This window comes from Diadema antillarum, unplaced genomic scaffold (assembly GCF_040938485.1).
Source record: "Diadema antillarum isolate AM-2024a unplaced genomic scaffold, OU_Dant_1.0 seq00000266_RagTag, whole genome shotgun sequence".
In the NCBI taxonomy this organism is placed as follows: domain Eukaryota; kingdom Metazoa; phylum Echinodermata; class Echinoidea; order Diadematoida; family Diadematidae; genus Diadema; species Diadema antillarum.
Genome location: NW_027271303.1, coordinates 235,681 through 250,658, shown reverse-complemented (window position 1 = coordinate 250,658; position 14,978 = coordinate 235,681). Strand labels below are relative to the sequence as shown.

Sequence of the window (14,978 nt, the reverse complement as noted above, 5' to 3'; positions counted from 1 at the left end):
GAAGTTTCTCGTTTTATTACTCTGACGAAAGGTCTGGATCACCTACCTCTATAATATACCAGCTTATGAAAGGAATCTAATATTCAAGGTTGCAAACAGGACACCAGGATGCGATCCAGTACTAGAGTTTGGCAATGATCAGTCGCGGTGGTTGGGACATGGAAAGAGAATGGATCTTGCATGTTCTTATGCCTTAAAGATGACACAATTATAGGGAGTGTAGCAACAAATCTTGATCTTCTTCTGCTATGCTATCATAAATGGATTGCTTTGAAAATAGTGCTCAACATTAGTGACCACCCAGCTAAAAATCCACAAAATTGTAGGCCAACATGAATTTCCACAGACTGTTTCCACGTAGTTTGAAAGGGTAAGCTCTATGTTTTGAAATGATATATAACTTGTTAAAATTGGACCAGAGCAAAAAAGAGAGTGATTGAAATAAGAGAGAGTTAGGGGATGCAGTTTCAGAGAAAAAGGGAGAAAAGATGAATTAAAGATTAGGATCACTCAGGCATGCTGTGTAGAAGTATTAATGAAAATCTAGTGAAAGCAGCACCGGTCCAAAAAAAATATGGTCTAGGAAAACTGCCAATTTCTCGATTTCGGTTTTATTTTGATCTGCAAAGTTTTGACAGTAGGTCACCACAGAAAAGACTACTCTCCTTGGTATGTAAGAAATACTTTAAAAATGTTAAGTCGGTCAATGCAAATTACATATTTTGGTCCTTTAGAGAGGATCCTAATCTTCAACTTTTTGTTGTTTTTGAACTGGGTGGTCATATTATGTATAATGCGGCCAAGCCAGAGACATCTTGGCCACGGTGCTCTACATATTAATATCCCCCACAGTCTGGCGCTGGACACTTTCCCTGAAGAAGTAGCGGGAAGGGAGAGGCACATAAATCCAGTAATGATATCCTCGAGTCCGCCTCCCATGTTCCACACAGCACCAGAGTAGACGGCACCACTGGGATTTAACCCTACCTGTGCCAGGGACTTTGAACAGTGTGTACGAGGACATTGAGGTTTTCTATGTCAGTTGGCCCTCAGAACATGCAAAGGGTTAAGATGTCAACCCAACAGTCTCACACACACACCATGAGTCCATCGATCTGCTCCTGCACACTTCGACTGCACAAACTTGTGGAGCAGAGCAGTGACCGATGACCGCAAAGGAATGACCAGTGACTGCTGGCAGAGACCCAGGCAGACCAGACAGACCCAAAGGGGTGGAGGACGGCTTGTCCTGGCTCCGATGCTCGTCCAGCAAGGCTTGTTGTGGTCATCTGTTGGCTATCTTCTCCATCTGATGTGGAAGACATAGATATAATGACCAATAATATGAGTGATACATCATTGTATGTCTTCTAGGTCCAATACGTCTCCCTAAAAGAAACATAAATTAACATAAGTTAATATACATACCAGTAGGCACATATGTTTTTCCCAAAGGGTACTTTGAACATGGTCCCCATGATTCAAGCTATAAGATATCTTTGGAGTACATGGTCCATCCATCCCAAGTTTGTTTGTTGGGTTTTTGTTTTGTTCTACTTGGCCATGTTTTGGGGTCGTTTACGTTCACTTACAGTGGTTCTTGATAATCCCCCCCCCCCCCACCACAAAAAAAGGGAAAAAAATGTATATATACTGTCATTGCTAAACAAACTACAAATAGGCGTTTGCAGTAAAAAAAAAAAAGAACATCTTTTCTCACATCTTCAGTACTTTGTCCTTCCCTCCGCTGGCCACCCGCTGACCATCAGGACTCCAGTCCACGGCGTAGACCTCGTCTGCATGGCCAGGTAGGTCCACCATCAGCTTGCCGGCCTTCACATCCCACACCTTCAGGGTGCTGTCCGAGCTGCCGCTGCAGACCAGTCGACAGTCCGATGACCAGGACACCTGGACAAGAAAGTTGAAACTTGCTTGAGAATGTGGACCAGGCAGAGCAGGGCTATAAGACACGAACTAACTTCTATTACACTCTGACAAGACAAAATTGGCTTGCCCGCAAGATAAGACAGTTCGCCACAATACATGGCTATGAACTCCTTCTACCTATCATATAATTTCTCATGGGTTTACTCTTTGTTCTGGAGAATGAGTAGCTTGATTAAATTGCTGGGAATGAAATCCCTACACCTGTCAGATCATTTCTTACTTAAAAAAAAATTCAACACAGAAATAGCTGTGCCACATCATCATGTCAAATATTCATACAAAAGTTTCTTACACTACTACGTCTTTGGCAAGTTTGTGTTGTTTCATTCACATGTAACCGCTCCAGACAGTAGTTTTGATAATCATAATGCATGTCCAATGCTAGAACAATATTTTGGCTTGCGAAGATTCTTTGTAGTTTCTAAGACTATCTTTCACAACATTACAAGAACATCCTGAAATGGCCTTCTGTAGATTTAAATCACTAATCAGGTCTGACAATAAGTACAAGTACTCCTTAATTAGTGCCTCAACCACTGATCGTCACTAATTGTAGACTTACTTGATACACTTTGCTGACATGACCTCGAAATGTTGTTATAAACCTGTCAACAAAATCAATAACAAACAAACAGAAATAGCAAGAATTAGAAATAAACTCATACATACAGATCTATTACATTCATTGGAAGAAAAAAAAGTATTAGGTGGGGAGTGGAGAGGCAGAATATGATACAATCAGTCAAGTATTGAAAACAGAATATCCAAATCCTGTTTGAAGGTATCATAATTCAAATGTATTGATGACATAACAGGCAAAACATGTCATGGGATTTAGACTTTGAAATTAATTACTAAACTCACTAAAATGCTCTTTCCAACCACATATAATCACAAACTCACTTTCCGGTTCTCCCATCCCAAAGTTTGACCGACTTGTCGAAAGAGGCGCTGGCCACCAGCCTGGTATCCGGCGAGAACGCCACCTCGTTGATCAGCTGCATGTGGCCTGTCATCCTAGCCACGGACTTCTTCTCCTCCTCTGGTTTCCATAGAAACAGGGTGAAGTCATCGGAGCCCGTCACCATCCGTTCTGGTTCAGCACCCTGAACCACCATAACAGATAGATTATTGCAGAGTTCAAAATGCAGCTGCAAAAATTGTCACAGGGTAAACTCAAATTCTCACTCATGCAACCTGTCCTCTGTCAACTGAACTAGCTTACTGTCAGGTAAAGGATCCACTACAAGATATGTATGTCTACTCACTCTCAAATGCATCCAAAGTCTTGCTCCTCCTTACTTACCGGAACTCATAACTATCAGTGCAGGGCCAGTGGAACTGGGGGGGCAGGGGTTCGTGTCCCCCACTTTTTTTTGCACCCATACATAGGAATACAGTACTCTCCGCATAATCGGGTAGGCTCTAGCAAGGCGTTTCTTACCCAATTAAGCGGAGTACCCGATTAACAGAAGAACACGTCTCATTCACAATTGACACACACAATGTGTATACACGTACATATTGCATTGTACACTGCAAAAAAACACCTACACTGTATGCGTAACACGGGTGCTTGCACGCATATTATACTTCTACCTTACATTTGCTCAGTCACGAGCAAAAATTTACACTCTTTTTATCAACAAATATGTTTTCAGAAAACTTTGCCGTTTGAATATGGACTCCTCGCTAACAAGCAGGCGTTTTCCGAAATGAACACTTCTCTAACGCAGAACGTCGTGTTACTTTTCGAGAAGTGACTGGGGAAAAGCAAAATTATGGAGCTGGTGCATGACCTGATTTTCGTTGCAAACTTCTCGTATTGTGAAATGTAGATCAAGGGAGGAGCGCAAGTGTGTTCAACTCTTGACTGACTACGCAAATGTGAGTGCCAGCTACATGTGTAATGTTCATTTGAATGTGGCAAGTCGGTACTGGTAGATGTGTTTTCATGTTTAATCACTTGCAAAATGATCGGTCTTCTTTGCAAATTAAGCAGAGAATGCAATTAGCAGTGGAAATTTTGACATTCATGGTTTCTTGAAGTATTACATCGGCGATAAAATATGGATAGAAATTAGATTAGAAGAAAATTATCTACCCGTATATGCAGAGAGGCACCCCGATTATCAGGTAATTTTAATGTGCATTGGAACTGATTATGACATTTCTACCCAATTAAACGGAGTACCCGTTTAAGCGATACCCGATTACGTGGAGAGTACTGTACAAAGGGTGTCCCACCACTTTTTTTACCCCGGAAGTGGCACCCGATGTGCACTGAAGGCCTTTTTATTTTATTTTATTTTTTGCTTGTTAGCTCATGAAACCAGGAAGTGGCCCCCCAGTTTTGAAAACGTGGCACCAGTTATGACAGTGAACCATCCTGGTACACCCTCCACTCCTCACAAGGTATTATGCTGAACCATCCCACTACCAGGATGCTGGCCACACTTCGTAATAGAACATTTCCATCTGCTGCTCCTAGATTGTGGAAACAACTTCCCTATGCTCTCTGCAACCAGCAATCTCTCAGTGTACAAAAAAAAATAAATAAAAAAAATTAAACAATTCACTTATTCCATCAATAATTTCATTGTAAATTGCACTGAAAATGTACATGGAAAATATGCTATATAAATACATTATTATCATGTAGTAGATGATAAGGCTGCTATCCTTGACAAATCTAACAAAAAGGAAAATCAGTCCATCAATGCTCAGAACAGAAAAAAGAACCTAACCAAATAAACAAAGTGAATTTACTTACCTTCACACTGTTATATCTTTCCAAAGCCATTTTTGATAATTCTTCAGCTGTACAGAATGACAAAACGAACAAACAAAAAATGAATAAAGATGACATAAAGTATGCTCTATTTTGGCCTTTGCCACATATATATTTTCATAATCTTCTCCTTGAGCAATATGATACTTCAAAACATGATATATGCACAATGATATATTATGCTGAGTTAGAATTATATTGTCCAGTGCATGCAATTCACAAGAGATGTAAAAACTGCCCCCCCTCCCCCCCGACACACCGAAGTTCTCATTTGAAACCAGCATCTGCTCATTGACAGAGAGATCTCTACTAATGATGTGGTTTGGTTGGTAGCACAACACATCACATTTATTACAAAAATCAGAAATACCGTAATTGGTTTCTTAATAAAATTCTACCTTTTAATGACAGTCTAATCCAAAGTATACATTCTTCAACCACTTCCATCAGGAGGTAACACCACTGGAAGTTTGGTTGTACAGATGTTCTGTGATTTTCCACCATCTCACAGATCTAGCATTATATTACGTACATCTAAATAAGCATGACATTATATGATTCTCTTATTTGGGGGGCAACCTGTGAATGACATACACCTGTATTTAAGAACATATATTGACAGTTTCTGAAGATGGCATCCATGCATGTTGCCATGGTGCTATTGAACACAGAGAACACGGAGGGAACCTCACCAGTCTCACTGATGGCTCGATGAATGACCCCAGCATCCTTGGGATCGAACCAACTGGTCCTCAGGACATAGTCCGTACTGAGAGCCATGGTGTTAACCCAGTGAGCGTGTCCCTGTAGAGTCCGGCACAGCACGCCCTGTTCACAGACACAGACAAGACAAAAAGTATTCCAAACTGAACAATTAATTGACTTGCAGTAAAATAATATGAATTAAAATAATATGAATTCTAAGAAGATTTATAGTAAGGAAATTATGACTTTAAAGCAAAGCAAAAATCTCAGTCACATTTTTTGTGTGGAGATTCAAGAAAATGTAACAATTGTCAAGCATGCTGTGATTATTCAAATGTCAATATTTCAATTTATGTGATGTCCAGCAGGAATACCAGAATAAGTAGCTCAGTAAGGAAGTGACTATTTTCACCCCTTTATTTGAGGCCAACTGAGCTCTTCACTAAAGGTCAGTTGAGTTCTTCATTTGAGGCCAATAAGCTCTCACTTTGAGACTAGTTAAACTCTTAATTTGAGGCCACTGAATCTCTTTATTTGAGCTGAATCAAACTCTTCATTCTAGGTCAACTGAGCACTTCATCAAAGACCAATCAAACTCATTTCAGGTGGACTAAGCATCATTTGAGTCCACCTAAACTCTTCATTTGAGGCCAATTGAGCTCTTCACTTGAGGCAAATTGAACTCTGTACTTGCAGCCAATCATCTGAGACCATTTGAGGTGAACTGAGCACTTGATTTAAGGCTAAATGAGCTCTTAATTTGAGGCCGATGAGCTTTTCAATATAGGCCAACTAAACTCTTCATTTGTACACAATTGAGCTCTTCTTTAAATACTAATTGAGCTCTGCATTTGAGGCCAACTTCATTCTTCTTTTGAGGTCAATGAGAGTTCTTCTTTTAAGGCTAACATTGAGTTCTTCATTTGAGACCAATTGGGCACTTCACTTGACAGTGGCGGATCCTGAGGGGGGCGCATCAGGCGCGCGCCCCCTCTTTATTTTTTGTTAAAACAAAAGAAAAAAATGGGGGGGGGGGCACGTGCGCCCCCTTTAATTCTGTAAAGGTGCCTCCCCTTTACTGAATTCCTGGATCTGCCCTGCTTGAGGCCAATTCAGCTCTATATTTGAGACCAATACTAATTGAGTTCTTCATTTGAGACCAATTGGACACTTAATTTTACTCGAGGTCAACTGAGCTCTTCATTTGAGGCAAACACATATTTCAGAGACAACACGATGGGCCAACTTACGTCTTGGGCCCTCCACACTTTGACCGTCCTGTCCTGACTGGCTGAGTAGATGAGGTCAGTCCCACCCCAACGGATGCAGGTGACCGACTGAAGATGGCCAGACATCGTCCGCAGACATGTTCCCCTTATCACATCCCAAACACGGATTGTTCCATCCTAAAAACACCACAATGGACAAGAAGAAAAAAAGAAAAGAAATATGTGACCTTCTACAACGAAAGGATCCAAAAGTTATGGCCACAAACAGGTCCATTTTCTGAAAATGGCATAAAACTATTCCCTTACTCTTCCACTTTAAATTCACATATAACACGACTCATAAAAGTACTCGGTTGCGGAGATATCAATGATTTCATGACAGCATGTCGAGTGGTCCAGGCAATCAGTGTTTCAAGAAAACCACCTTCTAATTTTTCCTTCTGATGAAATCATGATCGAGGGAGGTAAGACAGTTTTCACCTCTTGACAATAGAAGGTATGCTCCTAGCAACCTCTGCGATGTTCATTCAAGCTTAGCGCAAGTGGTCTAAACACGACCAATCAATAACCAGGATGCCACGCACTGACCAATAAGATCACTCCCTCATTGCTAAGGGCAGAGTCTATCTGCAGTGCTTAATCCAAATCTTTCGACACATTTCTGTTCTCTTGAAAGTCTGAAAATCATGGCCCAGAAAAACACTGATTTCTTGCCTTTCCTTTGATCATTTAGCTTCTAAACTTCAGGAGATGATAGACAAAACATTAGACTACAAAATTATGCCAAAAACAGAAATTGAGTGGTTTTGACCAATTTTGATGATCTGACTTCAAACTCGATTTTCTCGGCTCGGCTCGGCTATCAGTGACTTTCGGATCCTTTTGTTGTGGTGGGTCACATATCATTATTGCAGCATGATTATCAATTCAGAAACAAAATGCCAATCAAAGTGAACATGTATCAAATATAATGAATATCAGAAGTCATGTACAGGGTTGCTAGACTACTGTAAAACATGATATATTCGCGGCATGAATTTTTCGCGAATTGGAGCCGACAGCCTTTTTCGTGGCATGAAATTTTCACGAAGTGCCACTGGCGCTCATTGGATATAGTGTTAACATGGACTTTCGCGTGCATTTTAATTTCGCAAATCTTGGCGCTCGCGAAATTCGCGAAATTAAAGTGCACGCGAAAATTCCTGGTTTTACAGTAGTTGGTGCATTTTATAGTTATTTTTTTTCTGATCTACCAAGAAAATGTGGGCAGACTCTTGAATAATTGTTTGATAAATAAACACTTCTTGTTACAATAACAAGCTTGTACTTTTTTTGTATACACTGCACAAATGAATTCACACTTATACTTCATGAAATAGTCAACAAAATAACAAACATTGTTCTCCTGCCTAACGTGTTCCACAAAATAAGAAATGCAAGAGAACAAACTATTGCCAAGAGATTCTGTTTTAGTTACACCAAATTGCAAGTAGAGTGATTTGTAATGTCATGAAATGAACAGTATGTTTCACTTGCCAAACTTGCAAAAATGGCGATATCTCTTTCCTGCTATATTATTTAGCAACTGGGTCCTGTATACTTTGCAAGTACCTCCTGTGCATCTGCTTCTACTCCTTTACTTACTGTAGATTTTGCTATACTGTATACCTTATACATGTGCAGCTGGAGAAATACCGGTCCTTTATTAGGGGCAGCAATGCAAAGCTTATTAATTGTATGTTTGCTGCAGAAGGCCAATTGGTGTACCACTTTGACCAATCAAAACTGAGTATTCAATCATTGCATTTGACTGTTATGACTGCAAATTGATTGCTTTGGGTTTCTTATACCACAAAATCCAAGTCAAACAGTATTTGGGCAGCAAGCGGTACTGTCGAACACACAAGTAATTGTCCATCTAATGTCATAAGTGAAGTTTCAGCTGAGATTTTAGAGAAGCCTTCCAGTGTTCCCCAATATGTGCGTGGGGACTCTGGGAAACATACCTTAGATGCTGATGCTAAGTGCCGGCACTCATGGTTTAGATGAAATGGTTGCCATGCCAACCAAGTGATCCATTGCTTGTGTCCTGTCAGAGTTCTCCCGATTGTTTTCCCTGTTTCTGGGTCCCATACATTTATCTGATATGTCAGAGAGTCAGATGAAAGTAATGATTGGATCATACACAGGACAAAGCACAACACAGACATCTACCTAACATATCTTATCAAATATTCTGAGTTACTTCCACTTTAACAATGAATTAAACATAATCAAACAGTGGGTTATTTACAAATGCATATTCATAAAAACATTTGTATATTGACCTTAACAATACTGCTCACATTCAAGCAGTCAATCAATCAATCAATCAATCAATCAATCAATCAATCAATCAATCAATCAATCAATCAATCAATCAATCAATCAATCGGTCGGTCGGTAGGTCAACCAACCAACCAACCAACCAACCAACCAACCAACCAACCAACCAACCAACCAACCAACCAACCAACCAACCAACCAACCAACCAATCAATCAATCAATCAATCAATCAATCAATCAATCAATCAATCAATCAATCAATCAATCAATCAATCAATCAATCAATCAATCAATCAATCAATCAATCAATCAATCAATCAATCAATCAATCAATTAATCAATCAATTACTTAAGAAATGTTTAATATCTTCCCTTGGAATTCTGATCTTTTCTCTATCTATACATTCCTCCCCCTGTTTCTCAGTAATGACTCTATGAGTACAATATTGTTGTCCACTATACTAGCATTCACTTCCACAAGCAGCCGTATGCATCATAGCTACAAACCTACTGTGGAAATATACTTTATCGCAATCTGGATCACATATATGGCAGACAGAGTGGTATAGAGACTGCAGTCCTCACCTGACTGTTTTTGCAGCCTGAAGCAAGTTTCTTTCCGTCCGGTGACCAAGCTATGCACAATACCCAGTGCTTGTGACCTGAGGAGTCAAATAAAAATTGTTAACTTAAAAGAAAAAAATATTGTAATTTTCATATGAGTTTGCAGTCTTAGGTGTGTGCATTTGTTTTGTCAGTTTAAGGAACACATTATGCTTTGCATGATTAAATCCAGGAATTAATCTTTCAGATGAAAAGTGACTCTGCATGGATAACCTGCAACAATCCAACTATAGTATCACAATACAAACAATAATGATAAATGCAAACATTCATTTTTTTCTTTTGTATAGCCAGATGTGCCCATATGATGTTCTTCACAGACAAATATATGACTTACTGACTGCACCACTGTGTAGTCACTAGGAGGGGAAAGGGGGAAGGGTTGAAACCACAGTGGGTTAGCATCATTCACTTGTTTCCTTAACAGATCACTTAACTGACTCATCTCAACTCTTTGCAATACGTCAAGTTAAAGATCTGTAATGTGCAAAGGGTTAACCGTCTCTCACAAGGCACCTCCATCACATGCCCCTGTACAGTAGTCTCCACTTCATCGGGGAGTGTCTGGCAGAGCATTTCTTACCCAATAAATGGGAATGCCTGATTAGGTGGAGTGTACTGTACGCCCATCATGAGGAGAAAGTTGGGCTATACCCCCTCTCCCCCCCCACCCCCCCCCCCCCCCATCACACACACACATACACATACACAAATGCACCTTGGGCTTACTAGCAGCCTCAATTTAAAAATGTTCTTCAGCCCCCATTTGAAGCCTGCAACCCTTTTCTTTTTAGAGGCGGCCATTCATTTAACCTACGCTAGCCAGCTTGTCTGACATTTGGCAAAAAATAGTTATGTGCAGCATTTCAATGTTCAACTGGCAACTGAAGATCTTATGTTCGCAACTCATCTACCTCTGGCGAGAGGGTGTGGCTAACCTTTGCATGTGTGCTGTGGCGTTTCTGTTGTCACATCCCAGAACCTCACTGTTGTGTCTCCTGAACCGCTCGCCAAATACCTGTTGATCAGAAATACGGGACATTTCTTTGACAGCTTGTGTGCTCAGCACCAACAGAGCCAAGTTTTAGACCGAATCCACATAATCACACCAAACAATATCACTGTGACCACTCCCTCATGACGATTGCCTCACACACAGTTTCCCTTGTGGCAAAGTCTACTGCAAGAATTTCCCAGAACAGGAATGATTAGGCCCTGTTTTAGCAAGAGCTGCAAATCAGTAACACATTCTGTAGTGAGCTGGTAACAAGTTCTTAATTCTGGACTTTGACACTAAAATATCTACTCAAGATCTTATTGAGTGAACTACCTTAATCAAATCTAAATCAATCAGTTTAGAAACTTTACTCAATATCTCAAACTCTGGCCATGGACTGTTACATAGTAACCTCTGACCTCATGACCTCAGATCAAGTTTGTTCATCTTTGTACTGACACAGAGAGAATGATATCACATTTTCTAAAAAAAAAAAAACTAGTTTTAACCTGATCATGATAATGAAAATAATAAAGTGCAAAAAGATTGCCAGGGACTAAGAAAAAAAATGCAATGCCTCTATCACCACAATCACAGCTGAGTCTAAAAAAAAAAAAAAGAAAAAAAAAGGGTGCCTTTCGTACCGGCCATCTGGACTGAAGGCGACCGATATGACGGCCTCCGCATGACCCTCGATGGTGCTGGTGCATCTCGTCACTGCCCGGACTTTGAACACGGCCTGTGGCTGGTAGACGATGGACAGCACCTGCTCCGTCTCTTGGTCCTCCTTCTTGAGGCTCTCTGCAAGAGTTGAGGTTATCTCTCTCTCATCCACGTAGAAGGCAAAGGGTACGGCATCCTCCTGGATGTAGGATATCATGATACAGGCAAAGATTCTTCAATTGGAGAGGGCATTGGAGAAAGAGGCACACTGTACCTTCCCCATCTCATCTCCCAAAATGTTTTGGCATCACAGCAAGATTTTGTGCATTCTTATGTGTTTTTTTTTTTCAAAGTGCATCTATCATAAGTTTTGAATGAAAAAGAATGCATTTTTTCATCAATTGCATGACACAATTACTTACTATGAGCTCACTTAATGCGAGGCAGCCTCTTTTGTGTTGATGGCACTTCTTCTCCTAGGAGCCCATTACTGATCTTCTCAATGGATAGTTAGATAGCAACTAGTGATGGTGTGTTCCATTAAATAGCATCTACTTGTATATATCTAAGTTTAATCAACATTGGAAGAAGTAAATGCGATGCCCCTCATTAAACACTTTCTCTATAGAGCTGAGCCAATTACTTCAGTAATAACAGTGATACCTTCATGCATGTTAAATATTGTCTCTAGTAGATTTTCTTCATACTTCATCATACTGTACAAAAAGAAATGCTTCCCATTCTTTAACTCTTAATGTGCCAGGCCCAAAACCCCTAACGTGCCAGAGGTTTTTACCTAACACCAGAACGCTTCGAAACTGGACTGACAATGAAACTTAAAACCGCCATATCTCTGAAACTGTTGACTGTTTTGAATTGAGTTCTACACAACATATATCAAGAAATGTTTGCTCTTTCGTGTCATGCAGTCAGTTTGCCACAATATCTATCTGAATCTGAAATATTGCAGAAATATTTGATACATCAAAAAAATTATTAGAAATTTTTGTGTAGTATGGAAAAAAAGAGTCAGTCGTGTTTTTTCTTCAATGGAGCAACATCTCCTCTTTCAAATGATAACAAAATTGCCTTCTAGAATTGTATGATTCCAAAGATACTAGCAGTTTATTTAGTCTTAGCAATTTCTCTTTCTGCCTCAGTAATTCATTCCAAAATCTGAGTCCTTTAGTCCCAGATCCTGTATTTGAAACTAAAGTAATTGTCCCGGGCCCTGGAATAGTGTCTTTTGTCCACCTGAGAAGGAAGAACCGGCTAATCCTCCTTTTGTCTAAGCGGACCGCGGGCGGGCGTACTCTATTGAAATCGGCAGGCCTTTATCCGCGCGCAATTCCTATGCTAGCGTGGGGACGATTAGTGACGTTCACCAAAACAAAAGGATGAAAGACTTGACCGACGAACGAAAGCTGACCCTCTTTGAGGGACAATATTAAAGCAGCTTCCCGCAGGACAGCGTCTAAGCGGAACAATGCGAGTGGAACCGCATAGACAATACACGCAGAGTCAATAGCATACACACGCGTGGTTTACCTATGAGACTTTTGATCCATACACATCTCGCAGAGGGTGCGCCCGCTGCGGATTTTCCCGATGTGAAAAAATACATCTAGCTGAAAAATCGTGTATTTACTCAAAATTTTCCAATGTAAGCATGCTCATATTTTTAGTGGAAACGATGGCTATGCTAATCAGCTACCAGTACATATCATTGGCAGTTGCTTGGTGTAACACATTACCGTACCACCAGAACTTAAATGATCAATGCTTTTCTCGCTCTTATTAGTCGCCGATCAGCGACCATGGCACGTCAGGACTAAGGTCGCCGTTTGGCGACCATGGCACGTTAAGAGTTAAAGCACATCACAAAGAACATTTTTGGTATGTAATGACATTCTTGAACTCGAGATCTACATGTAGAGCATGTTGCATGAGAGTATTAGGTACATGTACATGAAAACAAAATGGGGCAGAATAATTAAATGATAACTAATGATTACCGCTATATTTGAAATGAAAAAGATGATATCCACCAAACTATCATGTCTTAACTTTTTAGGCATTAACATTACACTCATTAAACAGTCACATTTTAATAATAATTGTCATTCTATGAATATCTGAATCAGAAGAACCAATACCAAGATGAATTCAAATTCATGGAGGATGGATGATGCTCTATCATTGTGCACAGTGGAAGAACTGCACAGTGCAAACAATACTCTGAAAACATTCATGTAGTTTACAAAAGAGCAACATTCACAGTGCGTGCATCACATGACTGCCCTCTGAGTACCTTTTGAAGAATTGCATTGCATATCAGCTGTAGCTTCTCTGTCGTCACGTCAACAGGCAGATCGAATGGTGCACCAGCGGTCTCACCAGTCTCACTCACAAACTGTGCTAGAATTCGCTGTCCCTCCTCCATTTTCACCTGATAGGAAGAGGACAAAAATTGAAGAATAAGTGTAACACTAGTATCTAAGAAAGTTCTTTAATTCTTTTAAAGGGATGGTACAGTATTGGTTGAGGTGAGGACTCAGTTTTTATGTTTTGCTAGATATTTGGAAATTACTCTATAAAAATGTTAAAGAGCATACAATTCTAAAATAAGGAGAACTGAACGTTTTTACGTGATGAAAATTGGTTTTGAAATGACTGAGCCGAGATATCCAAAAAACAAGGTCAAACAAAGAAATCCTGGTACAGTACACTGTTAATATTGTGTACAGATATTTTTGCTAATGAGGAGAGATCACAGACAATTTTGCGAAATGTTGTTTTCGCGAATTCACACTGGGGCGTCATAAGCGCACTATAATACCTTAGTGCATGGTGACATTTTTGTGTGTTGTTACATAATATGTGACCTGCTACAACAAAAGGATCCTAAAGTCGCTGACGGCTGAGTTGAGAAAATCGAGCTTGAAGTCACATCATCAAAATAGGTCTGTTTTTGGCATATTTAGTAGGCCCTAGTCTAATGAATAGTAATGTTTTGTCTATCACCCGCCGAAATTTCAAAGCTAAATGATCAAATGAAAGGAGAGAAATTAGTTTTTTGGGGGGCCATGATTTTCCGACTTTCAACGTAACAGAAACGTGTCCAAAAATTTGGATTTAGCGCCGCAACTAGACTCCGCCCCTAGCAACCCAACAAGGGATTGATCTTTAAGTATTACTATTGGTCAGTGCGTGGCATCATAATTGGGTTAAAATTTACTGATTGGTCATGCATAGGCCGCTAGCATTAAGCTTGAATGAACATCGCAGAGGTCGCTAGGAGCATACCTATATACCTTCTATTGTCAAGCGGTGAAAACTGCCTCGCCTCTCCTTGATCATGTTAGCGTCGGAACGAAAACTTTTCAAGGCGTTTTTCTCAAAGGCAACTCTTTCTCGATTCCCTCAACCACTCGACATGTGCTAAATAAGTAATAAAATCCGCAACCGAGTACTTTTATGAGTTGTGTTATATATGAAATTAAAGTAGAAGAGCAAGGGAATAATGTCATGTCATTTTTCAGAAAATTGTCCTCCCCCGACTTTCGGATCCTTTTGTTGTAGCGGGTCAAATATACCTAGGGAGTTGTTCTCTGACTTACACATATCATAATTAGTGGGACTGTACAATAAATCTCGCCATCGTGGCGCGGTGGAGTTGTCAGTTGTTGCTGCTAA

General features: G+C 40.1%; 1 protein-coding gene across 1 annotated transcript; it reads right to left on the bottom strand.

Annotated features, from left to right (window-relative positions):
- Positions 1–1,716: 1,716 nt before the first annotated feature.
- Positions 1,717–13,727, bottom strand: LOC139729858 (notchless protein homolog 1-like). The gene is made up of 11 exons (XM_071640781.1): positions 13,594–13,727; positions 11,264–11,481; positions 10,561–10,640; positions 9,584–9,660; positions 8,679–8,813; positions 6,694–6,849; positions 5,431–5,566; positions 4,721–4,767; positions 2,851–3,053; positions 2,510–2,552; positions 1,717–1,908 (listed from the first exon to the last, which is right to left on the bottom strand). Exons 1-11 carry the CDS (start codon positions 13,723–13,725, stop codon positions 1,717–1,719), a joined length of 1,419 nt encoding a protein of 472 aa, XP_071496882.1. The 5' UTR covers positions 13,726–13,727.
- Between the last annotated feature and the right edge of the window lie 1,251 nt (positions 13,728–14,978).

Excerpts from the sequence above, each read along its gene's own strand:
- LOC139729858 (XM_071640781.1), bottom strand. The coding sequence starts at position 13,725 with ATGGAGGAGGGACAGCGAATTCTAGCACAGTTTGTGAGTGAGACTGGT. Across the intron at positions 6,850-8,678 it reads ACTTAGCATCAGCATCTAAG|GATGGAACAATCCGTGTTTG; the intron begins GTATGTTTCCCA and ends TGGTGTTTTTAG. Across the intron at positions 5,567-6,693 it reads AAGTGTGGAGGGCCCAAGAC|GGCGTGCTGTGCCGGACTCT; the intron begins GTAAGTTGGCCC and ends GTCTGTGAACAG.